Source organism: Pongo pygmaeus, chromosome 11 (genome assembly GCF_028885625.2).
Source record: "Pongo pygmaeus isolate AG05252 chromosome 11, NHGRI_mPonPyg2-v2.0_pri, whole genome shotgun sequence".
Taxonomy (NCBI): domain Eukaryota; kingdom Metazoa; phylum Chordata; class Mammalia; order Primates; family Hominidae; genus Pongo; species Pongo pygmaeus.
In genome coordinates, this window is record NC_072384.2 from 119,923,492 (window position 1) to 119,947,387 (window position 23,896).

Here is a 23,896-nt window from a genome sequence, read left to right on the forward strand (position 1 = left end):
TACTCGGTGAGATTCCTGAGGGTCTGTGAGGAGGGCGAGTTGGCTTAGGACATTTGGGACAGAGGATATAGCTCATCGAAGCCCATTCTGGTCCCACTCATAGAATCAACATGACCACAGCAGAAAATAGGTTGTTTACTGGGGGCCATGAAAACAAAAACAAGGAAGAAAACCTTAGCATCCATGTCAGTCCCTGTCTTCTCTTGCCCCTGGTCTCTGGCCACCTGTGGCGTAGTTGCGGATTCTCCCTTGTGATGGCAGTGGCTGCCGTCGGGGAGGATGCCACATGGCCCCCGTCATCAGTCCTCGATGGGGGTTTGGACACCTGACAAAGCAGTGTGGCGTGGTCCCCTTGCCCAAACTCAGCCCTTCCTCTACCCTCCTGTCTGCCAGAAACAGGCCTGCCTGACAGGTGGCCTCCCCGAGGCTGGTACCTAGAACGGGGGCCATCACTCACAGCCTGTCAGAAGAATGGAGAGCTCATTTACTGTTGTTGCAGCCACTTTTTCTCACCTGGAGCAAACTAACATAATCATATGTAAGAAATTAATCATGACCGGGCACGGTGGCTCAGGACTGTAATCCCAGCACTTTGGGAGGCCAAGCAGGGCGGATCATGAGGTCAGGAGTACGAGACCAGCCTGATCAACATAGTGAAACCCTGTCTCTACTAAAAATACAAAAAATTAGCTGGGTGTGGTGATGGGCGTCTCTAATTCCAGCTACTTGGGAGGCTGAGACAGGAGAATCACTTCAATCTGGGAGGCGGAGGTCGCAGTGGGCTGAGATCACGCCATTGCACTCCGGCCTGGGCGACAGTGCGAGACTCTGTCTCAAAAAAAAAAAAAAAAAGAAAAAAGAAAAATTAATCACTTCTGGGGCTAGGTCAGGCTGACCATGTGAAATGACCTGATGGCTTGTACATTTTGAACTAAGCCTGAAACATTCTCAGTCCAAGGGGAAACGTTCATGTCAGCATCCTGTGGAAATGCCCACCTCGTGGCCAGCCGTGTCCTCCCTTTCCCTGACTTTTCCACAGTGGGGTTACCACAGCAGACATTTCAAGAACTGCCTGTGGAGGACCTATTGAAACAGCACATGTGGAGGGCCAGCTGGGAAGGGCCAAGCCACAGGCAAATGCTGGCTAACCTGCAGCCTATCACCCCCTTCCTCAAGAATTGTAAGGAGAAAAAACCGTTTATGGACTGCGTGCCGTGGCTCACACCTGTAATCCTAGCACTTTGGGAGGCCAAGGCAGGTGGAACACTTGAGGCCAGGAGTTTGAGACCAGCCTGGCCAACATAATGAAACCCCGTCTCTACTAAGAATACAAAAATTAGCCAGGTGTGGTGGTGGGAGCCTGTAATCCCAGCTACTGAGGGAGGCCAAGGCAGGAGAATCGCTTGAACTTCGGGAGTGGAGGTTGCAGTGAGTTGAGATTACACCAGTGCACTCCAGCCTGGATGACAGACTGAGACTGTCTCAAAACAAAAACAAAAACAAAAGAATTGTAAACAGTCCGCCTTGCCTACAGAGTAAAGGCTGCACACCTTCGGGTGGCCTCTACCATCTGCACCCGTAGGGCAAAAGGAGCCAGAGGCCTGAAGCTGGCCCTCGGGTGGCAGTGGGAGGCACCTGCTTGAACAGTGGATGCTCCACTCCTTACTTCTTTACCCAGTTTATAGACAGACAGTTGAGCTATAGTCCTCTGCACACATGCCTTTTGCTTCAAACTTTTCTGCATGCACTTTCCTCTGCCTGGAATACTTTTCCCTTTTTCCTGCAAACTGCAATTCCAATACTGCCTCTTCCTTCAGTCCTCTCTTTTTCCCTGGGCCAAAATCATCTCCCACCTTCTGAACTCCCACGCCCCTTACCTGCTGCTGTCTTGCTACCTCATACTTCCTGCTTGCTCTTATAGTCACTTGTGTATCTGGCTTGTCTTCCCCACCACCCAGAAGGCTCCTGAGGACATGACCATGTCTTTGCCACTCCTTAGCACTGGCAGCTGTGCCTGGGGGCCCTCCTGGACAGTTAGGGGTTGTGTGGACTGCAGAGCTGTATGTGAGGTGGCAGTGAGTAGGCAGAGACCCTCATGACTTTTCAAGCCCTTGAACAACGTGGGTGACACACAGAGGTGAGGCTAGGCATGACACCCAGCCACAAGGGTCATGAGGCTCTGCCTATGAGGGGAGCTTGGGAAAGAGACCATGGAGCGGTGGTCCTCAGAGTGAGGCCCCCAGACCAGCAGCATCAGCATCACTTGAGTATGTGTTAGAAATGCAGTTTCTTTTTTTTTTTTTTCCAATAAGCATTTTGCACTCTTAAGAAATGCAGATTATTGACCTCAGCCCCGACCTACTGAATTGGAAATTCCGTGGGTGGAGCCCAGCACTCTATGGTCTAAGGAGCCCTCCAGGTGATTCCGATGCACAGAAAACCTTGAGAACCACTGCCACAGAGTTAGAGATTGTGCCCAAGATGGGAGACCAGGTCGTGCCATGGGAAGCACACGGGCTGTGCAGCCAAACCTCCTAGGTTCAAAGCCCTGCTCTGAGGTTGAATGGCCCAGTGAAGAGGGGCTTAGTTAGTGATACCACCTCTTAGGGCTGTCCTCCTCCCATAAAGATCAGCAGTGGTCCCTAAGCTTTCATGTGCCTAAGAGTCACCTGGGGTGCTTTTTAAAATGCAGCTTCCTGACATCTCATTTCAGAAAATCTAATTCTGCAGGCTGGAGTAAGGTTGAGGAATCTATATTTTAAATAAGCCCGAGGTGGTCCTGAGGTGAGAAGGTCAAGTAACATTCTGAGAAGCCCTGAAGCAAAGAGCTGTGTGTGACACCTTTTATGTACTAGATATTCACAGTGGTGGCTGCAACTCTGTCTATTGTGAGAACACATCAGGGGACACTGAAACAGTTGGGGCTGGTGGATGTGCTGGTCTGAGGGGAGGGAGTTCCCTATGTGCTTCCTAACGCCAGTATTTTCATCAAATGAGTTTGACCTGAGAGTGATGTTGAAAGGGTGGACATGAGCATGGGGTCAGCGTGGGAGATTGGGAGCCAGTGTGAAGGGGCGGTACTTCCGTGGTGGGTTGTTCAGGGCCATTGAGTGTATGTGCCTATTAGGTTTAGGGGGGCACCTGCCCCCTCCTTCCTGGCTGGTGTAACTGTGTTTGCCACAGTGAGAGTTGGGCTTATGGGTGCAGCAGGGCTGGGATGTCAGGGACTGGTTCCAAAGATGGTTTTTGCTATGCGGCCAGGGAAAAAACTAGGTGGCACCGGATTCTGGTATGGAGCCTCAGGAATCCTCGATCAGCTTCCTTGGTCACTCACTTTTGGAGGTATGGAGGGGCAGAGGCTACTGCCTTGTCTAGAAGAGGCCTGGGCTGCTCTGACAGTCTCTCTCTCCAAGGGGCTTGAGGATGGGGGCTCGCTTGGTGGCTGGATGCCCTCCAGCATGCTGTTCCCCTGGGTACCACCAGGGGTCTCTGAGGCTCCCTGCAAATCTTGACCATCTGGCCTTCAGCTCTGCTTTCGCTCCCAGTCACTGGGCCCGTGAGCCTCCTCAGTACTGTCCAGCCTGGAGGTGACCCTGGGGCAGGACTCCAGGCTCCACAGAGGGGTAGGACCGCCCGCCTGCGGGGCCGTGCCTGTGATCTCAGCATCAGCTGCCTTAAGCACCAAATGCCATTCTGACTTCCCTCCCCAACCCTACCTCAAGACAGCCAGCCTGAACCGTGGGCCCCTCCTCTGCCCAGCCCCCAGCCCTCCTTCCTTACTGGCCATGCTGGGAAACACAGGTCATGGCTTGGGAATGTGGCCCTGGGTTGGGGGGTGATGTGATAGGAAGAGGGAGAAGGACATGTGACTCCTGCTCAACAGCCCCCTTCTCTCAGGCTCCGTGTCCAAACCCCTTCCCCATCCCAGATACAAATGGGTTCTCATGATAAGGGGTCATTCGGGGGAGGCAGCCCCCACTGTCCTCCCTAGCGGGGCCAATGGGTGGTGGGCAAGCTGCCAACAGGTGCCCCGGCAGTTTGGGTAGGAAGGCTGGATGTGGGCTTAGGCCCTGGGGTGGCTGCTGGCCAGACCTTCCATGGCAGGGATGAGGGGGCAGAGGTGGGATTCTGGGCCCCCTCAGATTCTTCCCCCACCTCTGTGAAGGAGGGCAAAGATCTTGACAGTTCTCTGATTTTCGGGGCCAAAGAAAACAGGTATGCCCTGGCTCTGTAGTATTTGAGGCTCATTAGCACGTTCCCCGGTCAGGGATCTTGGTGGTTCCGTCAGAGCAAGGGGCAACATTTCCCATGGGCACCTCCTTTGGTGGACATGTCAGAACAAATGGGTCAGGGCAAGTGTCTCGATTGGCACAGCGCAGTGCCACCCCTCTCCTGTCTTGCTCGGGGACGGAGGCCCCACACCTTGAGTCAAGGCACCGCAGAGCAGGCTTTGCTCTTGTCAGGGTCTGAAGCTGTAAGGAGAAGAAAGGCAGATCCCGCGGCTTGGGAGTGAGCAGAGTGGCTAAATCCAGACGGCCGCACTCCGCCCTCCCTCCCCTCTCCCCTCTCCTCCCCCTCCACACCAGGGCCCAGGCTGCCTGTGGTCTCGGCAGGCACCACCTTCCTAGCCAGCTGCCTGCCGGCCTGCCATCCAACCTCCTCCTTCCCCTCCTCAGGCGCCTTCCCCTCCCCCAGGGCCTTCTCCGTGCAGGGCCTCAGCTGGGTCAGCCGAGTGAGTGGGGCTGGGCAGGCTGGACAGGCCGGGCTCCTGCTCCCTGGGGAGCCACGCTGGGGTGGGCAGTGGGCAGGCAGCAGGAGGGCCTGGTGCCAGGGCAGAGCCTTCAGGACAGACACAGGCTGGGGTCTGTGTGCAGAGCCTTGGGGTGAGTTGGGGTACAGCCCTGCTGGGGGCTTGGGGTGGGGGGACCCCGGGGAGAAGCCAGGGGGCTGTGGCAGTTTCATGTCTGTATTTGGCAGTCGGATAGGAGCCAGCTCAGTGAGACTGGGACCCTGGCCAGTTGCAGGGGAGGGCGTCAGGGCCCTGGGGACACCCTTCCCCCAAGGCTGACTCTGGTGCCCCCCTCCTCTTCCCCAGGCTGAGCTGCCCTTTTCTGTGGATGACTCCAGCTCTGCTTTTGTATCCCTGGAGCGTTTGGGGGTTCAGGCTGTAGGGCTGTGGCCAACAGGTGCCCCTGGGGTTTGCACGGCAGGAAGCTGAGAAGGGAAAGGGGGAGGGGCAGGCTAGATGGTGCCGCCTCATTGGCCCTGGACCGAGGTTGGGATGTGACTTGTCTGCGGTGTGTGTTCCTCTGCACCAGGCCCAGCTCGCCCAAGAAATTGGCGTCCTAGCCATGCTGCTCCGGGGTTCCATAGACCTGCTTCCCCTGCTTTTGGAGCCTGCAGTTGGTAGTTTAGGTCCCTAGTCCGTGTCAGGAATGTGGGTTCCCTGCCCCAGTGGAATTCTCCCACCAGGCCCAGGAGTGGCCCCTCTACTGCCAGAACCCTTTGCCCCAGGCCTTTCCCTATGGTGTCCCCTCCTGGGAGGATCAGCAGGGTCAGTGTTGGCAGAGCCAGTGGCAGAGGAGGTTCCAGGGGCTCAGGGAGGGGAAGCAGCTGGGCGAGGTCGCAGGAGTCTGGGGGTGAAGTCAGGGCAGGGCCAGCCTGCGGGGAGCTGCCCCAACTCCTGGGCTCTGGGCGACATTCCAGCCAGCTCTCCCAGGCTCTCTGCTCGTTTTCCTCCCTGGCAGCTATCTCTGTCTCTCTCCAGGTGGGTCTACATCCCCTTTTAGCAGCCCCATCACCTCCGACGAGGAGTACCTGAGCCCCCCAGAGGAGTTCCCAGAGCCTGGGGAGACCTGGCCCCGAACCCCCACCATGAAGCCCAGTCCCAGCCAGAACCGCCGTTCTTCTGACACTGGCTCCAAGGCACCCCCCACCTTCAAGGTCAGACCCCTGAGACGGGCCCAGCCTCCTGTGTGCCCCCCTTCCTTTGGGTGCCCCCTTGTTTTTGGGGCCATGCTTAGGCACCAGCAAGACCTGGAACTTTGCTCCCATTCAAACCCTCTTACCCAGAGCCAGTCTCAGTCTGGCTGTGGAAGAGTCCTCCGTCTCAGATTCCACAGCCCTCAGGACCCAAGGCTCTGCCCTGACTGTCTTCCCCTGACACTTTGGGGTAACCCCTTCAGGTCTCACTTATGGACCAGTCAGTAAGAGAAGGCCAAGATGTCATCATGAGCATCCGCGTGCAGGGGGAGCCCAAGCCTGTGGTCTCCTGGTGAGTAGCCGCACTTTCCACCACCCACCAGTGACTCTATGCCAGGCTTGGCTCTGGGAGGTCTGGCTTTGGGTGGAAGGAAATGGAACCTTGGTGGGCTTCCCCATGATCTGCCTCAGGGGCCTCATCTCAGGGACAGCAGTGTACTCCCCCTGGCACCCCGTCCCTTGCCCCATGTTCCAGGCTTATTTAGGGCTTCCCTTTCTGGGGAGGGGTTTGGGTCTCATGTCTGTCCATTTTTTTTTGGGGGGGGGGATAAATGACCGGGTGCGGTGGCTCACACCTGTAATCCCAGCATTTTGAGAGGTGAGGCGAGTGGATCACTTGAGGCCAGGAGTTCGAGACCAGCCTGGCCAGCATGGCGAAGCCCTGTCTCTACTAAAAATACAAAAAAATTAGCCAGATGTGGTGGTGCATGCCTGTAATCCCAGCTACTTGGGAGGCTGAGGCAAGAGGATCACTTGACCCTGGGAGGTGGAAGCTGTAGTGAGCTGAGATCACACCATTGCACTGCAGCCTGGGTGACAGAGTGAGACCCTGTCTCAAAAACAAAAACACCCCCCTCCCAAAATTAGCTAGGAGCAAGACATTTCAGAGGCCAAGGAAGGAGGACTGCTTGAGCCAAGGAGTTCAAGACCAGCCTGGGCAACATAGTGAGACTCTGTCTCTACAAAAAAATTTTTTTAAATTAGCTGGACATGGTAGTACATGCCTGTAGGCCCAGCTACTTATGAGGGTGAGGAGGAGGATCACTGGAGCCCATGAGTTTGAGGTTGCAGTGAGCTATGATCACGCCACTGCACTCCAGCCTGGACAATATAGCGAGACCCTGTTACTGAAAAAAAAACACGCAACAATTTGTTTCTGAGCTGCCAGCAGCCCCGAGTTAAATGTGGGTCTAAGCAGAGGGGCCTCGCTCATCCCAGGTGCCTGGAACATGGATTACTCAGCTTGCTAATTTTTTATGGTTTGAATTCTGTTTTTCATTTTTAATTGATTGTCTGGTCCCCACTGTGATTTTTTTTTTTTTTTTTTTTTTTTTTTTTTTTTTTTTTTTTTTTTTAGATGGAGTTTCACTGTTTGTCGCCCAGGCTGGAGTGCAGTGGTGCGATCTGGGCTCACTGCAACCTCCGCCTCCTGGGTTCAAGGGATTCTCCTGCCTCAGCCTCCTCAGTAGCTGGGATTACAGGCGTGTGCCACCACACCCAGCTAGTTTTGTATTTTTTGTAGAGGCAGAGTTTCTGGTCAGTCTGGTCTCGAACTCCTGACCTCAGGTGATCCACCCACCTCGGCCTCCCAAAGTGCTGGGATTACAGGCATGAGCCACTGTGCCCATCCCCCACTGTGATTTTTTTTTTTAACATTGTAAGTTTTTTCATACCCCTTTTGGGAAGTGGGAAAGCTATCTGTCCATTATAAATAAATAAAAATAAGACATGGGGAATTTTAAGAATTATTAAGAGCTAAATAGGGTCAGGCATGAGGGCTCAATGTCTGTAATCCTAGCACTTTGGGGAGCCAAGAGAGGAGGATCATTTGAGCCCAGAAGTTCAAGACCAGCGTGGACAACATGGTGAAACCCTGTATCTACAAAAAATACAAAAATTAGCTGGGCATGGTGGCGTGTGCCTGTAGTCCCAGCTACTCAGGAGGCTGAGGTGGGGGGGTTGCTTGAGCCTGGGGAGGTAGAAGTTGCAGTGAGCTGTGATCGTGCCACTGCACTCCAGCCTGGGTGACAGAGGGAAACCCTGTTAAAAAAAAGAAAGAAAGAAAGAAAAGAAAAAAGAGCTAAAAAGCACGGCTCCACTCTGAATGCAGCAGAGTTCCGAGAAGGGAGAGCTCCAGGCAGTTAGAAGTGACCTGGAAGCTCCTGGAGGTGGGTGGGATGGCAGAGTGGGGGTAAAAACCTAGCCCTGGAAACCAGGGATGCCCACGGTCAGTGGGACAGATCTGGGGACTGGGCAAACTGCACAGGGAAGGAGAGGCCTGCTCAATGCTGCAGCCCCAGTTCCTGTGCACGCACATCAGGCCCCTGGGCCCTGGGACTGAGTTCTTGCCCCTCTGACAGGCTGAGAAACCGCCAGCCTGTGCGCCCGGACCAGCGGCGCTTTGCGGAGGAGGCTGAGGGTGGGCTGTGCCGGCTGCGGATCCTGGCTGCGGAGCGTGGCGATGCTGGTTTCTACACTTGCAAAGCAGTCAATGAGTATGGCGCTCGGCAGTGCGAGGCCCGCTTGGAGGTCCGAGGTGAGTACCTGATTTCTCCATGAACACCCACCTGGCCCTGGCCCCTTCCTTCCCCCACTGTCTGCTCTCACACAGCCTCAGTTAGAGGATACCACCACTGAAAGGGCCTTAACGGGCCCCAGTCCAGCTGCTTATATTATTGTTGAGTGAACCAAAGCCCGGAGACAGGAAGTGACCTGCCCAAAGCTGCACAGCACATTGTTCCGTGCTCAGCTTACTACACAACCCCACCTTCCCTGTTGCTCCATCACGGAGCCCTGGCGGCAGCCAGAGACCCTGCACCTGCCACTGGCCAAGCTCTCTCTACACTCTTCTGAGCCTTTGTCACCCTGCTCTGCCCAGGACCCTCCCTCATCCCCCTCCCCCTCTCCTCTCGCCCCTTTGCCCACCCTCCCATCCCATTGCTGTGCAGAAGCTACTGTGAGGTAGCGGTGGGGAGAGTCTGGTGGCTGGACCCGTTCGGAGGGGCCCTTGGGGTGGCTTAGGCTTGGAGCATCACAGGGACCCTAGGGTGCCAGGGTGAGCACAGCTGTGACGTGTGAAGAGGCCTGGGCCCCCAGAGCCTGGGGCATACGTGCAGGGGCCCTCTCAGGCAGCAGGAATGCCAGGCCCTGGCTAGGGGGCCCTCGAGGGCCGTGGGTTTTCCTCACCGAAGTCCACAACCGTTTATCTTGCCTTCCACCTCACCCTTCGCCTCAATGGCTCCTCGCTTCCTCTCCTCGCTTCTCACTCAGCCCCCAGCCCCTGACCTTCCCCAAGGCTCAGAGCTCAGACCCTGACAGTCATGGTCCCTCTGCTGGCCCTCCGCCTCAGTTCCCCTCCTCTGTGCCCGCCGTTCCTGTAGTTGCCACTTCCTTGGTCTCCAGATTCTTCAGCCCTCCTCCCTGGCCTGCTTTCTCTCCAGGGCCTGGCTCTGCCTCGCTTCTCTGTATTAACCCATGTCTCGGTGCTTCTTTCTCTTGGGGATTCCTTCCGACACCCCCAGGCTTTGGGGTGCTCCTGATCCCATGAATGCCTGGTTGCCCGGGCCTCTGCCTGCCCAGGAACCCCGAGGAACCAGTCTCTGGCTAGCTGCCGGCCCTCGCAGCCCAGAGCTGACCTTGGGGGAGCCGAGAGTGGCAGTGCTGCCCTGGCAGTGTGAGAGGCAGCCCTCTATGCAGAAGGGCCCTAGCCAGGTCTGCGTGCCTGTGCGTGCATGTGTGCGTGTGTGTGCGTGCATGTGTGCGTGTGCATGAGTGCGTGTGTGTGCATGTGTGCGTGTGCATGTGTGTGTGCATGCGTGTGTGTGCGTGTGCGTGCGTGTGTGCGCGTGTGTGCGTGTGCATGTGTGTGTGTGTGCGCGCGCGTGCGCGTATGCTGCACTAACCTGCCGCTTGCTGACTGAGGTTTTTGTCTGTACACAGGCGAGTGAGCTCAGGGGGCCACCTGCGCTCCCCCCGCTACCCTCCGAGCCGCGCCCCTGTCTCAGGCACCTCTCGGACCTCGCTGTGTTTCACTGCCTCCTGCCCACAGACCCAGGCCTGCCGGCCCGGACCCGTCCCAGCCTCCCCTCCCCACCCCATGCAGCCCCCAGGGGGATAGCCCATGGGCCCCTGTGGACCCTCCCTCCCCAAGTGGACACATGGCTGTGCAGGCCAGGAGGCCCACAGATGGACTGAGTGCTGGGAAGGGGTGGCTGCGAGGGGTATCAACCCCCCGAGTCTCTCCCTGAAGGGGAGCACCGGGCGAGTGCATGTGCTACTGCTGCTACAGGCCTGTCTATCTGTTTGTCTGTCTGTGTGTCTGTGATAGTCAGGGAAGGATGCCTCGGAGCTGAGGTGGGGTGAGACAGAGTGGGAGAGATTACGGCATGGCATGGAGGGGCCCAAGGAGCAGGGGCTGTTGACAAGGGCCTTACCAGGAAGGGTTAGGACACTGACCATTCTAGAAATGGGTTTCGAATGGCACAACACTTTCTATTCCAAAAAGACCAAAAGCCAGAGGCCCCAGGCTCTGTGCTGATGAGCAGCCTGGCTGAGCCCTGGCCCTGGCAGGTTTAGGGCCCGTTTGGGGCCCCCTCCTTCTCTGTCAGGGCTGGGGTGCTCTGTCTGGGAATGAGGGAGTTAACCAGGTTTGGTGCAGGAACAGGGGCAGGGGGCCACTGTAGTGAGCGTGGAGAGACTTGGAAACACCTATTTCTTAACTCAAATAAAGTCCAGTTTGTACCCAGCTGGTGTGTTGTGTTTTTTTTTCCCCCGCCGCTGTCTCTGCCACCACGTGGCCCTCTCGGTTTCCCCTCCCTCAGTTCCCTCTTGCCTCCATGAGTCACCCTCCCTGGCCCAGCTTGGATTGCCATCTCGAAGCCAGGTCTGGGCTTGCCTTGCTGTCCTGGCCAGGTGGGTGGGCTTTCCCCATCTCCAGAGAACAAAATGCATCTTTCTCTCTGTGTCTGTCTGTCTCTCTGTGCGTGCTTATGTGTGTCTCCCTCACCCTGTGTGTCTCTGCTCTGTGCGTGGCCCCCGTGGCTGCTTTCCCCTCAGCACACCCTGAAAGCCGGTCCCTGGCCGTGCTGGCCCCCCTGCAGGACGTGGACGTGGGGGCCGGGGAGATGGCGCTGTTTGAGTGCCTGGTGGCGGGGCCCACTGACGTGGAGGTGGATTGGCTGTGCCGTGGCCGCCTGCTGCAGCCTGCACTGCTCAAATGCAAGATGCATTTCGATGGCCGCAAATGCAAGCTGCTGCTTACATCTGTACATGAGGACGACAGTGGCGTCTACACCTGCAAGCTCAGCACGGCCAAAGGTAACTCCCCACTCAGGCCTTGGGCTGCCATGGGTGCCCAAGAGCTGGAGGGAGGGGACTGGAGGTGTACAGTAAGATGCCCGGGAAACAGAGCTCCAACCCCTAGGGGAAGGGGAGGGGGGGTGTTGGGAGCTAGTACATTGCCCTGGCCTCAGTAAAATGAGCACTTAGAATAGTGCATAGCACAAAGGAAAGGCCGCAACAGGGTTAACTGTTCCTAGGAGGGAGTGCCTCTGCTGAGGTGAATGTGGGTTCCCACGCCTGCCCTGCAAGTCACCAGCCACGTAACTGTGAACAAGTCACTTCATCTCTCTGAGCTTTAGCCTGTTCATCTGTAGAACAGGGATGGTGATCATTCCTCCTCTGTAGAGGGATTGGTAGGATTAATGAGATAGTGTATGTGAAGAACAAAGCACAGGGCCTGTCAAAGGGCCTTTCCAGGAGAGGGTGGAGCACTGACCATTCCAGAAATGGGTTTCAAATGGCACACCTGCCTAATAAATGCCAGCCATTGTTACCACTGATGCTATCTCTGACCTGGGCCTGCCCTCATGGAAGGGCAGAGATTATGGCACCTGCCTCGCTACGTTGTGGGTGATGAAGACCTAAGCGGAAGCTGGAGGGGCTTTAGAAGCAGGAGGGTGCATCGGGTCAGCATAAGGGACCCTTATCTCCTCCAGAAGCTTCTTTGGGGGTTGGTAGAGTGGGGCCAAGGGGCATCTGCTCTGGGTCTGGGGCAGGTGGCTAGGAGCATGGGCATGACCCCAGCACAGAGGAGAATTCTGAGAAGTAGATGGAGGAGGGGTGGGCTTGGCTTCTAGGACCCTCTCAGAGCTGGGCTGTGCTTCATCCAGGGTGGGCAGGGTGAGGGGAGGAGGGGGGAGCTGGGGCCAGGCCCTGGGCTCAGGCCCTGGGCTCCTATGCAGTCCCCAGCCCACCATGGCAGTCTGCACCCACCCTTGCTGACCTCCACCCTCTTGAGATCTAGTCTCTGGATCTGTGCCCACTTCCTCCCCTGAGTACCCAGAGCCTTTGCTGGGCTCTGCCCAGGCTCCAGCTTCTTGCTCAGCCTTAGGTCAGGAGTGGCGGGTTGGGATGCCTGGGCCTCCTTGGCCTTCCCTATCTCTGAGCTGCCCCCTGCCCCGCAGATGAGCTGACCTGCAGTGCCCGGCTGACCGTGCGGCCCTCATTGGCACCCCTGTTCACACGGCTGCTGGAAGATGTGGAGGTGTTGGAGGGCCGAGCTGCCCGCTTCGACTGCAAGATCAGCGGCACCCCGCCACCTGTTGTTACCTGGACTCATTTTGGTACGGCCCCTGTGCTGCAGGTGTTGAGGGCCCCCCAAGGGCCCAGGCGGGGATGGGGTGCACCCAGAGAGCAGGGCCCCTCACTGTGCCTGCTCTGCATTCCCACCCCTCCCTTCTGCAGGCCGCCCCATGGAGGAGAGTGAGAACTTGCGGCTGCGGCAGGACGGGGGTCTGCACTCACTGCACATTGCCCATGTGGGCAGCGAGGACGAGGGGCTCTATGCAGTCAGTGCTGTTAACACCCATGGCCAGGCCCACTGCTCAGCCCAGCTGTATGTAGAAGAGCCCCGGACAGCTGCCTCAGGCCCCAGGTACCACCGGAGCCCCAAACGATGCCGGGGCTGCCTGTGAGGGGCCAGCCCAGCCCTGGGGTGGGAGGCATGGCCCTGGGCCTCTGGGCAGCCGTGTGGTCTTGCAGCTCGAAGCTGGAGAAGATGCCGTCCATTCCTGAGGAGCCAGAGCAGGGTGAGCTGGAGCGGCTGTCCATTCCTGACTTCCTGCGGCCACTGCAGGACCTGGAGGTGGGACTGGCCAAGGAGGCCATGCTAGAGTGCCAGGTGACCGGACTGCCCTACCCCACCATCAGCTGGTTCCATAATGGCCACCGCATCCAGAGCAGTGACGACCGGCGCATGACACAGTGTATGTGCCTGGGAAGGACCCCGGGAGTGTCCCCTGCAGCACCTTCTTGGCTTGCAATGCCCTGCCCCTCTCCCCAGCTTTCCCCAGGCCTTTCCTCTGTAGCCTGACCAGGGACCGGGTGCCTGGGGGAAGGGAACCGGGAGGGACTGTGAGGTCATTGCCTCCCCTGCAAGCCCACACAGCACTCATCTGCTGAGTCACCCCTCAGTGCCCATTAGCACTGATTGGGCAGGCAGTACAGCCTGCTACTAACCTGCATCGGGCCCATGAGCAAGTTACAGAAGCCCTCTGTGCCTCAGTTTCTCATCTGTAATTGGGTTGTTACGAGACTAAATCAGTTAATGCATATAAGCCCTAGAGCAGGACCTGGCACCTGGCGAGCAGTTGGGAGGTGTGAAGTCTCACTATTCTTGTTTTAGTAGCCATTATCATCAGCGGTGGTACTTACTGGAGACATTGCAATGAAAAAGCAGGTGTGAGCAGTGTCTGGCATGGAAGGGATGCTCTGTCCAGGGTTGCTAACAAATAGCAAATAAAGAAGAAGGGGCCAGGGGAGACACAGAGGAACGTATTTGGGTTGTGGTGTCCTCTTAGCCTGGGATACTTTCTTATGGGAGCATCTCAGTTCCATCCTTGAAGGAATCTGAGTCTTGTGTGAGAAGGTCTGCCCACCTCCCATAAGACAGAGCCCAGTCTTTGACCCACCATGGTTTCCTCTTACGGCTGCAACATGACAAAGATCACCTTCATTAAGTGCTTTCTAAGTGCCAGGTCCTGAGAGCTAAAGGTATGACAAGGACCATGTTACCTTGCCACAGGCCTGTAAGGCGGGTACTATTAGCCCCATTTACAGATGAGGAAACTGAGGCTTAGAGAGATACAGGAAGCTGCCCAGAGGCAAGAAAGGACTGTCTGACCCTGGTGCCCAGCTCTTAACCAGGATGTCCCTGTCACCCATGCTACATTCTCCCTGCCCACCCGCCTGCCCGTCTCCAGTGATGCCACCCCGGCTCCAACCCCTGCCCACAGCTTCCCATGACTGTCATTCTCAGCAGCAGGCCTCCCTGTCTCCCAGTCTGCTCTGAGGCCCTGGGTGAGTGTCTGTCTCAGGATCTAAGCTGGCGTCTCTGCTTCTGCCTGTATCTGGGGTCACTGGCAGCCCTTGGTTCCTCTTCTCTTATAAATAGTGTCAGCAGAGATAAATGAATGGGTGACTGTTTTATGCAGAGATAACTGCAAAGAGAAGGGAGGGGTGTCTAGGGACAGCCCTGACATGAAGGAGGACAGTGCAGGCCTCCTCTCTGTGTCCTCGCCAGAGACAGCCTCCTTAGCATCCAGGGAGCAGGGAGTAGGGAAAGAGCTTTGGAATCACATGGTACCAAGGTCGAGCTATCATTTATTAGCCATGTGACCTTGAACAAGTCAATATCTCTGACCTCATTGGTAAAATGGGGATAATTTTGTAGAGTTGTGAGGATTCGCGGGGGGGAAAGCATGTCAGGTACCTGGTATAGGCTGGGCACAGAGCAGGCAACTCTTGTAATATATCGTAGAATGTATTTGGCACTTACTGTGTATGAGGTTCTGGGTCTGGTGGGACAAGCAGATCTGACAATGTCAGCCCGCTCTTTAAGCAGCTTGCAGGCCAGGTCAGGAGCTATGACTGATGCAAGAGGAAAAGCCCCCGCCTATGAAAAGCAGCGTGGGCCAGTGCCCATCGATGTGCAGGCGAGAGGGTTGGGGTCCTGGGAGGAGTCAGAGGATGAGGGGTAGAGAGCGGGCCAGGGGCAGGGGGGCTTCATGGGCTGTACCTACTTAAACTATGTCTTGAAGGACAAGGAAGCCTTAGGTACGAGGAGAGCATTCCACAAGGGAGGAATGTTGTGAGCAATGACCTGGAGATGGAACTCAGTGGCTCGTTCAGGGGCCTGAGAGTTTGCCAGCATCAAGATGCAGAGGAGCAGCAGAGATGTGGCTGGCAGGGATTTTGGGTTGAGGGCTTTGCTGTCCTCCTGGAGGGCTTCCCTGCAGCTGTGCTGGAGACAGAATGGCAGTGGCCTTGGGGATGGAGAAGAAGGGCTTAGGGGAGGGGCCTTGGGAACAAAGCTTTATTCGAGTTTTGACATAGAGGTTGTGACCATGCAGAGGTGGGAAGACGAGGGGCCAATCAACAGAGGCAGGGACCCCAGAGGGTGGCCCATTGTAGGAGGAAGAGAAGATGATAAGTTGCCTGGCCTGACACACTGGAGGGATAGACCAGAGGGGCCAGGGCAGATGTAGACTTGGAAGCCAGCCTGGGCCCAGACCCAGAGTTTGCTGCACTGTGGATACACTTCCTGCTGCCTGCCCCATCCTTGCCCCATCCTTCCCTACTTGCCTCCTCCCTGCAGTGGATGGGGGTGAGGGACCAGGCCTGGGATGGCATGGGCCTACCCCTCAAGGTATCCTCCGGGCTCAGGCCCAGTGTCACTGTCCCTCCCCCACCAGACAGGGATGTCCATCGCTTGGTGTTCCCTGCCGTGGGGCCTCAGCACGCCGGTGTCTACAAGAGCGTCATTGCCAACAAGCTGGGCAAAGCTGCCTGCTATGCCCACCTGTATGTCACAGGTGAGGCAGGCACCCTCGTGGTCAGCTGCACGCACAGCCTGGCCTCTGGCACTACGTGGAGGCTCAGGGAAAGGGGTCTCCACCCAGCTCCCTTCCCCTCCATCCCCTGGGGACCCTCCTGCCTTGCCCCTGCCCCTGTGGCTGAGCCCCCAGGCCCTAGCCTCCTGCCCTGAGGCTCGGTGATCCTGTAGGGCTGTTGGGCTCTTGGACCCAGCAGACATTCGACCTGTGGCTTTCAGATGTGGTCCCAGGCCCTCCAGATGGCGCCCCGCAGGTGGTGGCTGTGACGGGGAGGATGGTCACACTCACGTGGAACCCCCCCAGGAGTCTGGACATGGCCATCGGTGGGTCAGGGCTGCACAGGGCGGTGGGTGGGGATGGGGTGTGGACAGGGCAGGCTCAGGCAGGGCACCATGGAGGCCAGGCCCCAGAAGCGGATGGGCAGGGGCAGGACCTGATGGAATGCTGGCGGGAACAGCTTTGCCCGTCTTCTCTCCACGTTGCATGGGGCCCTTGCTCTGGGTCAGGAGAGGAGGCACGGGGCACTGCCACATTCCCTTCCCATCCTCAGAGTGGGTGCCTGGGTCAGGACTTGCAAATGCCCTCTCCTCCTCTTGTCCAGGATCTCCTCCCACTCCGCCTCAGTTTCCCTACCTCAGGTATCAAGGAATTAGAGTTCAATTCCAGCCCCATCTGTGCCCGTACTGGTACCTTGTTGGCTCTAAACCTCCCAGGGAAGTGGCTGGGCAAGAGCAGATGGGGGGACAAGCAGGAAGCAACAGCAGAGACTGAGGCACGTCCTCAGAGCAGACTAATGATGAGTTCCGGGGTCCTGGGCCAGCTGGATGGGGAGGGGTTGCTGCTCCTGCAACAGCAGCCTCTAGTAGCTCCTCTACCGCCAGACCCGGACTCCCTGACGTACACAGTGCAGCACCAGGTGCTGGGCTCGGACCAGTGGACGGCACTGGTCACAGGCCTGCGGGAGCCAGGGTGGGCGGCCACGGGGCTGCGTAAGGGGGTCCAGCACATCTTCCGGGTCCTCAGCACCACTGTCAAGAGCAGCAGCAAGCCCTCGCCCCATTCTGAGCCTGTGCAGCTGCTGGAGCACGGTGAGCCTGGGTGCTCCTGTCGGGTGGGGGTGGGAGCTGCTGGGATGGGGAATGGGGCCCTGTGGTGGAGGCTCAAGGGCTGGCCTGGACATGGTAACTGGCAGGAGCAGCCTGGCCGGGCGGGACCTTGGCCCATCTGTACACTTCCTTCTCCCGCCTGAAAGCAGCAGGGCACGGTGGCTGAAGCTCAGGCTTTGGGATCGGGTCTGCTGGGGTCCAACCCCACAACCCCAGCTTTGCCGCTCCCTGGCTGTGTTCCCTGGACAAATCGCTAAACCTTTCTGAGCTTCAGCTTCCCCATCTGTAAAAACGGAACTCAAGTGTTGATGAGGGGTGTTAAAGGAGTGGTGGGTGCTGAGGACCTGGCGTCAAGCCCAGCACAGAGCCTGCGCTCTCCTCCTCCCAGGCCCACCCCTGGAGGAGGCCCCTGCCGTGCTGGACAAACCGGACATCGTGTATGTGGTGGAGGGACAGCCTGCCAGCGTCACCGTCACATTCAACCATGTGGAGGCCCAGGTCATCTGGAGGAGGTGGGCCCCTTTCCCACATGTGGCAGCCCAGGTCTGGCCCAGCCTGGCCAGAATGCCCTGGGGCAAGATCTGGGTGACCTCCCTGTCATGTGACCCCTAGCTGCCGAGGGGCCCTCCTAGAGGCACGGGCCGGTGTGTACGAGCTGAGCCAGCCAGATGATGACCAGTACTGTCTTCGGATCTGCCGGGTGAGCCGCTGGGACATGGGGGCCCTTACCTGCACCGCCCGAAACCGTCACGGCACGCAGACCTGCTCGGTCACATTGGAGCTGGCAGGTGGGTGACAGCGGGCCTTCTTCCTAGCCTCCCTCCAAGGCCCAAAGCTCTCTCCTCACACCCCCAGGTACACAACCTGCCTGACACTGCTGCAGATCCAAACCCATGTCCTCCGGTCAGGCCTGTCCACATCATGGCTATACAAATACCATATTAGTAATAATGACAACAATCATACTCATAAGATTTATTGGCCAGGCGCGGTGGCTTACACCTGTAATCTCAGCACTTTGGGAGGCCGACACGGGTGGATTACCTGAGGTCAGGAGTTCGTGACCAGCCTCGCCAACATGGTGAAACCCCATCTCTACTAAAAATACAAAAATTAGCTGGGCGTGGTGGCAGGCGCCTGTAGTCCCAGCTACTTGGGAGGCTGAGGCAGGAGAATCACTTGAACCTGGGAGGCAGAGGTTGCAGTGAACCAAGATCACTCCATTGTGCTCCAGCCTGGGCAACAAGAGCAAAACTCCGTCTCAAAAAAAAAAAAAAAAAGATTTATTGAGCCTAGTGTGTGCCAGTCTCAGTACTAAGCACTAAGCACTTTACGTGTATTGCCTCATTTTATGTTTACATCAGCCTTGTGAGATGGGGTTGGTTATTATCCCCATTTTACAGATGAGGAGACTGAGGCTGAGGCTAAGAGTAACTGGCCCAAGTTCACAGTACCTAATAAGTACAGGAGCTGGGTTCAAGTGTGGCTGCCTGACTCCTAGCTCCTGTGTTAAACGTAATAGGAAATAGTATCTCAGATATAACAAACATGGGAAGACCAAGTTGGTTTTTAAAGAAACCTATGAGCACATCTTATCACTGGACTGCCAGCCTTGAGAATCCTGGCCGCCCTTCGGCACAAGCCTGTTTAACAGAGCCTCCCAATGTTTGCAGCAAGGATTCTTTTTTTTTTTTTTTTTTGAGACAGTTGTCTCACTCTGTCACCCACACCATCTCGGCGCACTGCAACCTCCACCTCCCAGGTTCGAGTGATTCTTGTGCCTCAGGCTGCCAAGTAGCTGGGACTACAGGCGTGCACAACCATGCCCAGCTAATTTTTTGTATTTTTAGTAGAGATGGGGTTTTGCTATGTTGGCCAGGCTGATCTGGAACTCCTGGCCTCAAGTAATCCGTCCACCTCGGCTTCCCAAAGTGCTGAGATTACAGGTGTGAGCCACTGTGCCAGGCCTTAGGATTCTTTTTATAATTTCTTCTTTAAAGATGTAGTCTCTCAAACTAGTTACTACCTAATGCATCAGGTGGTAACTGTTTGGTTTTCTAATTTGTTAATTAACTCTAGACATATGTAATCGCCACTCAGAACTCCTGATCAACATGGGCTAAACAGGGTTACCTGCTGAGTAAATACAATTCCAACCAAAAGCAAAGAAAGTGACATTTTACTTAGCACAGGCAATCTTATCATGGGTAAATGGACATTTTCTGGTGCTTTCAAAAAACCACTGAAGCTCACTTGAAACTTTCCGGTGCTTTGACCTTCATAGACTGCCCCCATCACCTCCCAGCCCATGGGGGACAGGATTCCTAGAGGCAAGGGGAGGCGTCTGTGAAGTGGAAGATAAGTGGCAATAGGGTGTGTAACAAAGAGAAAGGGAACCCTTCCGGCCCTGCTGTGAAGATGGTGGGGGTGCTGGGCGCTCTTTTAAGTGTCTCCCTCCTTGCCTGCCTTGTCCCTAGCACTCTCCACTCACTCACCACTTTACTCCTTGACAGTTCATCTTCAGGACTCACCTTTCTTCCCAGATATAGGAGGAGCCCTGAAGTTTGGGGAGCCCCTGGCCCTGAGAGCCCTGCGGCACAGCCTAGCTGGAACAGTGACCAATGGAGCCCCATTTGAGTCCAGCCAGTCAGGGCTTAGATGGGGCTGGGGCTTGCACTGACACCCCTATTCCACTAGACCCCACCCCGCCACACCCAGATAGGGCAAGTGGAGTGGTGGCCCCCCTTCCTCCGCGTCAACCTCACTGCAGTGTCTTCCCCATCCCCGGGCTGGCCTCCCTCATTGTCTGTGTGCCTGTGAAGGGTGGGGGTCCACACCCGGCCGCCCTGCCTTCCCAAGTGCCTGACTCATCCTACTTCTCCTCAAGCTGAGATGCTCAAACACGCTGGGGTGGGGGGTGGGGCCTGGCGGGGGACACCTGGAAGTCACAGGCTCCTTTGCAAAGCACATTGCAATATGTATTTAATCCCATCATGATAATTAGAAGCTGCTTTACCAGGAAATCATATGACCACGTGATATGTATGGAGAATGAAATCACAACCACATGTGGGAGATACTGAGTGTCCATTTCTAGATGGTTTGGTTAGTATTTGGGGGTTACTTGTTTGTTCATCTTGCCATCTCCCAGATGCTATTAATAGAAGCCCCTCTAAACATTTTTCAAAGATTCAGTGAAAAAACTTCAAGGTAGAGGCAGTGCCATCCATGAGCTTAATTCAGGGTCACAGGGTGAGCCACCTGCCGGGGCCAAGTTCAGGTAGTCAGAAGCCAGCGGGTGGCCCTGTGAAGAAGGGCGGCCACCCACAGGGGGCAGCATTGGGCCACTCCTTGCCCGCGGATTCATGCAGCAAGGGGAGCGACTCAGGATGGCCAGTCCTGATTTTTCAAGAAAGGCAGGAAATCCAGATTTCTTTTGTGTGTGAAAATCTCCTAATTTCAAAGCTGCCAAATGAATACAGAAGGTCCAACAAAGCAAGCCTGCACCTTGTGCCAGGTTTCCTGAGATTTGGAGAACATCACGTTTGGATTTACGGGGCGGGGCAGGGCTTGGTTCAGGCGGGGCTTGGTTCAGGCGGGGAACTCTGTTGTCCCAGTTGGTGGGGGGTGGGGGGTGGTGGCTTGCAGGGAGGCGGGGGTCTAGCGTTCTAACTGAGCCAGTCGCTGATGGGGGATCTGGGGAGGGGCTGAGGAGGCAGGGTAAAGCCAACCCCTAACCCCCTCTCTTCCCACCCCTATCCCCATGTGTTTCAGAGGCCCCTCGGTTTGAGTCTATCATGGAGGACGTGGAGGTGGGGGCTGGGGAAACTGCTCGCTTTGCCGTGGTGGTCGAGGGGAAGCCACTGCCGGACATCATGTGGTACAAGGTCAGAGTGTGCTGCTGGCTGAGCCTGGGGGAGGGAGGAGGGGCTCCCTGGGGGCGTGGGAGGGTCCTGGGAGGCCTTAGGAGGGCGGAGCCCGGGCAGAGGCGTGGTTAGGAGGAGGAAAGGGGATGCAGAGGACTGACTAGCTGAGGGGTGCAGGGCTTTCTGTGGGAGATAAGGGAGGAGCTGATTCTGGGTCCTGGTGAGAGATGCGCTGCCCAGAGTAGGAGATGAGGGCGGGTCCTGGTACAGCGGCTCCTGGCCCCAAGGTAGAGGTGAGGCCAGGCCCAGAATGAAGGTGAGACCCAACTCTGCAGGACGAGGTGCTGCTGACCGAGAGCAGCCATGTGAGCTTCGTGTATGAGGAGAATGAGTGCTCCCTGGTGGTGCTCAGCACGGGGGCCCAGGATGGAGGCGTCTACACCTGCACTGCCCGGAACCTGGCGGGCGAGGTCTCCTGCAAAGCAGAGTTGGCTGTGCATTCAGGTGGGCAGGAGTTCCGGAGAAAGGTAAAGCGCACACCCCCTGGAATCTGATGTGACCCCCTATGCTCTGCCCAGGAAGCAGCCAGCCCTGGACTCGAGCCACCACACCCCCAGCCCAGCACCCTGCCTTGAGCCCCCAACATTCTTTTTTTTTTTTTTGAGACGGAGTTTTGCTCTTGTTGCCCAGGCTGGAGTGCAATGGTGCGATCTCGGCTCGCTACAACCTCTGCCTCCCAGGTTAAAGCAATTCTCCTGCCTCAGCCTCCCGAGTAGCTGGGATTACAGGCGCCTGCCGCAACGCCAAGCTAATTTTTGTATTTTTAGTAGAGATGGGGGTTTCACCATGTTGGCTAGGCTGGTCTCAAACTCCTGACCTCGTGATCCACCCACCTCGGCCTCCCAAAGTGCTGGGATTACAAGCGTGAGCCACCGCGCCCAGCCAAGCCCCCAACATTCTTGCACCTCTTCTCTCTCCTTCTGTCCACCTGTCCCAGTCTCTGGCCTGCTTGCTTTCTTCCCCTCCCACCTAACACCATGACATCTCTGCCCCAGCTCAGACAGCTATGGAGGTCGAAGGGGTCGGGGAGGATGAGGACCATCGAGGAAGGAGACTCAGCGACTTTTATGACATCCATCAGGAGATCGGCAGGTGTGGGGCTAGGAGGGAAGCCAGTGGGGGCCGAGAGAGGCTGCTGGGTCTGAGGGCTGGGAGGGGTGGAGAGGGCCACAGTGATGGCTGATCTCTGACCCCCTCCCTGTGTCAACCAGGGGTGCTTTCTCCTACTTGCGGCGCGTAGTGGAGCGTAGCTCCGGCCTGGAGTTTGCGGCCAAGTTCATCCCCAGCCAGGCCAAGCCAAAGGCATCAGCGCGTCGGGAGGCCCGGCTGCTGGCCAGGCTCCAGCACGACTGTGTCCTCTACTTCCATGAGGCCTTCGAGAGGCGCCGGGGACTGGTCATTGTCACCGAGCTGTATCCTGGGACAGGCTGGGGGCTAGGGGGGGATCCATGCCTAAATGACTGGTCCTTGTAACATCCAATAGGCAACATGTTTTACAGTTTAGAAAGTAGTCCCCTTGACAATTGGGAGGGATACATCTGGAGACTTCTATGAAAACCAACAGTTTTAAGCCCATTGTTAGCTTAAATTTTCGTAGCATTTAATGTGTGCCTGGCAGTGTTCTAAGAGTTTTACAAATATTAACCTATTTAATCCTCATATATTACTATCTCCTGGAATTTTATTATTAACTTGTATTATCTTCATTTTACAGATGAAGAGACAGGCATGGAGAGGTTAAATAACTTGCCCAAGGTCACAGAGCTAGCACATGGCCTGTGCTTTTCATCATGAAATGCAGTACAGTGCATCTGCATATTTGTAGTGACCCCATTTCAGGTCAATACTTGGCTTTATTTGGAGGCTGTTTTCGTAAGGAACAGATTTTACCCTTTCATAAAGGCTGTGGTTAAGCAAAGGCACATTGAGGTAAGGATGCTGGGTGATTGTCTCATCACCCCAGTAGCAGGGTGACCGTAACCTGCACATGAGCCTCCTGCCTGCACTGTTTGAATTCAAACCTCAGCAAAATGACAAATTATTCCATGTCATGGACCTTCTAGGTCATTCTCAAATAGAGTCAAGAAGTTCCATCCACAGTCAACAAAATTCTGCTGTAATTTGATCCCTATAAATGCTTTACAGGGTGGGCAGGAAGGGAAATGTTATTCCCATATTACTCCTGGGAGAACCTAGGCTCAGAGAGGTGAAGTGACTTGTCTGAGATCCCACAGAAAGTGGGAGTTCAAGCAGGGATGACCCACCTGTGCCCTCAGAGGACAGAAGGTGGGGAGGGGGTACACGTGGAGGAGGGGAGAGACAGTCTCTGACTAGTATCAAGTCTTCTGTAAGGGGAAGGAGAACTCCGTGCTGAGCCGGGACCTGCCCTGAGCTCTGGGCTGGGCCGGGCAGTTGGCACTGGGCTCTGTTCTCCTTGATCTGGGATGTAGCTGCACAGAGGAGCTGCTGGAGCGAATGGCCAGGAAACCCACCGTGTGTGAGTCTGAGGTGAGGGCAGTGGGTGGCAGGGGCCAGGTTGGGCACCAGCCTTCACCCACCTGAGCTTTGAGAACCAACAAATGGGTCCTGAGCGTGCCATCTGTGCCCACAGGAAGCCAGGGGTGGAGGTGGAGAGCACTGTTAGGCAGGCAGCAGAGTCCCCACCCAATAATACCAGACCCCCATCTATTTGGGACTTGCACTGTTCTCTCTCAATCTCAGCAAACCCACCCCAGCTCCTAACTGTTGTTTCCCACTCTTCATCACATAAACATCCCCCAAACATTTCTCCTGGAAGCAGCCCCACCTAGATTGTATTGATCTCACTGCAGTCCTGCCACGTCAGGCTGTACATGTTGTGCACTGCACAATTCTACTTATTACCATGCAATGGCTCCTCCCTATAATTGTGCTGTACCCTCCGGTGCATATGGTCGCCTTGGATCTTTGCAACCCCAAACCTGTGTTTCAACCCCTTCCACGAGCCATC

General features: G+C 56.3%; 1 protein-coding gene across 8 annotated transcripts in view; it reads left to right on the top strand.

Annotated features, from left to right (window-relative positions):
• SPEG (striated muscle enriched protein kinase) overlaps window positions 1-23,896 on the top strand; it is a 58,964-nt gene that overhangs the window by 21,087 nt on the left and 13,981 nt on the right. For 5 of the 8 annotated variants that reach the window (XM_054478652.2, XM_054478653.2, XM_054478654.2 and 2 more), the window contains 17 exons: window positions 5,768-5,943; window positions 6,186-6,274; window positions 8,343-8,518; window positions 11,038-11,298; window positions 12,447-12,605; window positions 12,727-12,916; window positions 13,024-13,247; window positions 15,735-15,854; window positions 16,094-16,198; window positions 16,757-16,963; window positions 17,370-17,493; window positions 17,594-17,769; window positions 20,756-20,868; window positions 21,183-21,351; window positions 21,903-21,999; window positions 22,119-22,319; window positions 23,358-23,415. In XM_054478652.2, the coding sequence (XP_054334627.1) occupies window positions 5,768-5,943; window positions 6,186-6,274; window positions 8,343-8,518; window positions 11,038-11,298; window positions 12,447-12,605; window positions 12,727-12,916; window positions 13,024-13,247; window positions 15,735-15,854; window positions 16,094-16,198; window positions 16,757-16,963; window positions 17,370-17,493; window positions 17,594-17,769; window positions 20,756-20,868; window positions 21,183-21,351; window positions 21,903-21,999; window positions 22,119-22,319; window positions 23,358-23,415 (2,645 nt within the window). Of the gene's footprint in view, window positions 1-4,002; window positions 4,884-5,767; window positions 5,944-6,185; window positions 6,275-8,342; window positions 8,519-9,921; window positions 10,726-11,037; window positions 11,299-12,446; window positions 12,606-12,726; window positions 12,917-13,023; window positions 13,248-15,734; window positions 15,855-16,093; window positions 16,199-16,756; window positions 16,964-17,369; window positions 17,494-17,593; window positions 17,770-20,755; window positions 20,869-21,182; window positions 21,352-21,902; window positions 22,000-22,118; window positions 22,320-23,357; window positions 23,416-23,896 lie in introns of those variants that run through there. The other 3 variants (XM_054478658.2, XM_054478661.2, XM_054478660.2) reach the window with 3 other exon arrangements.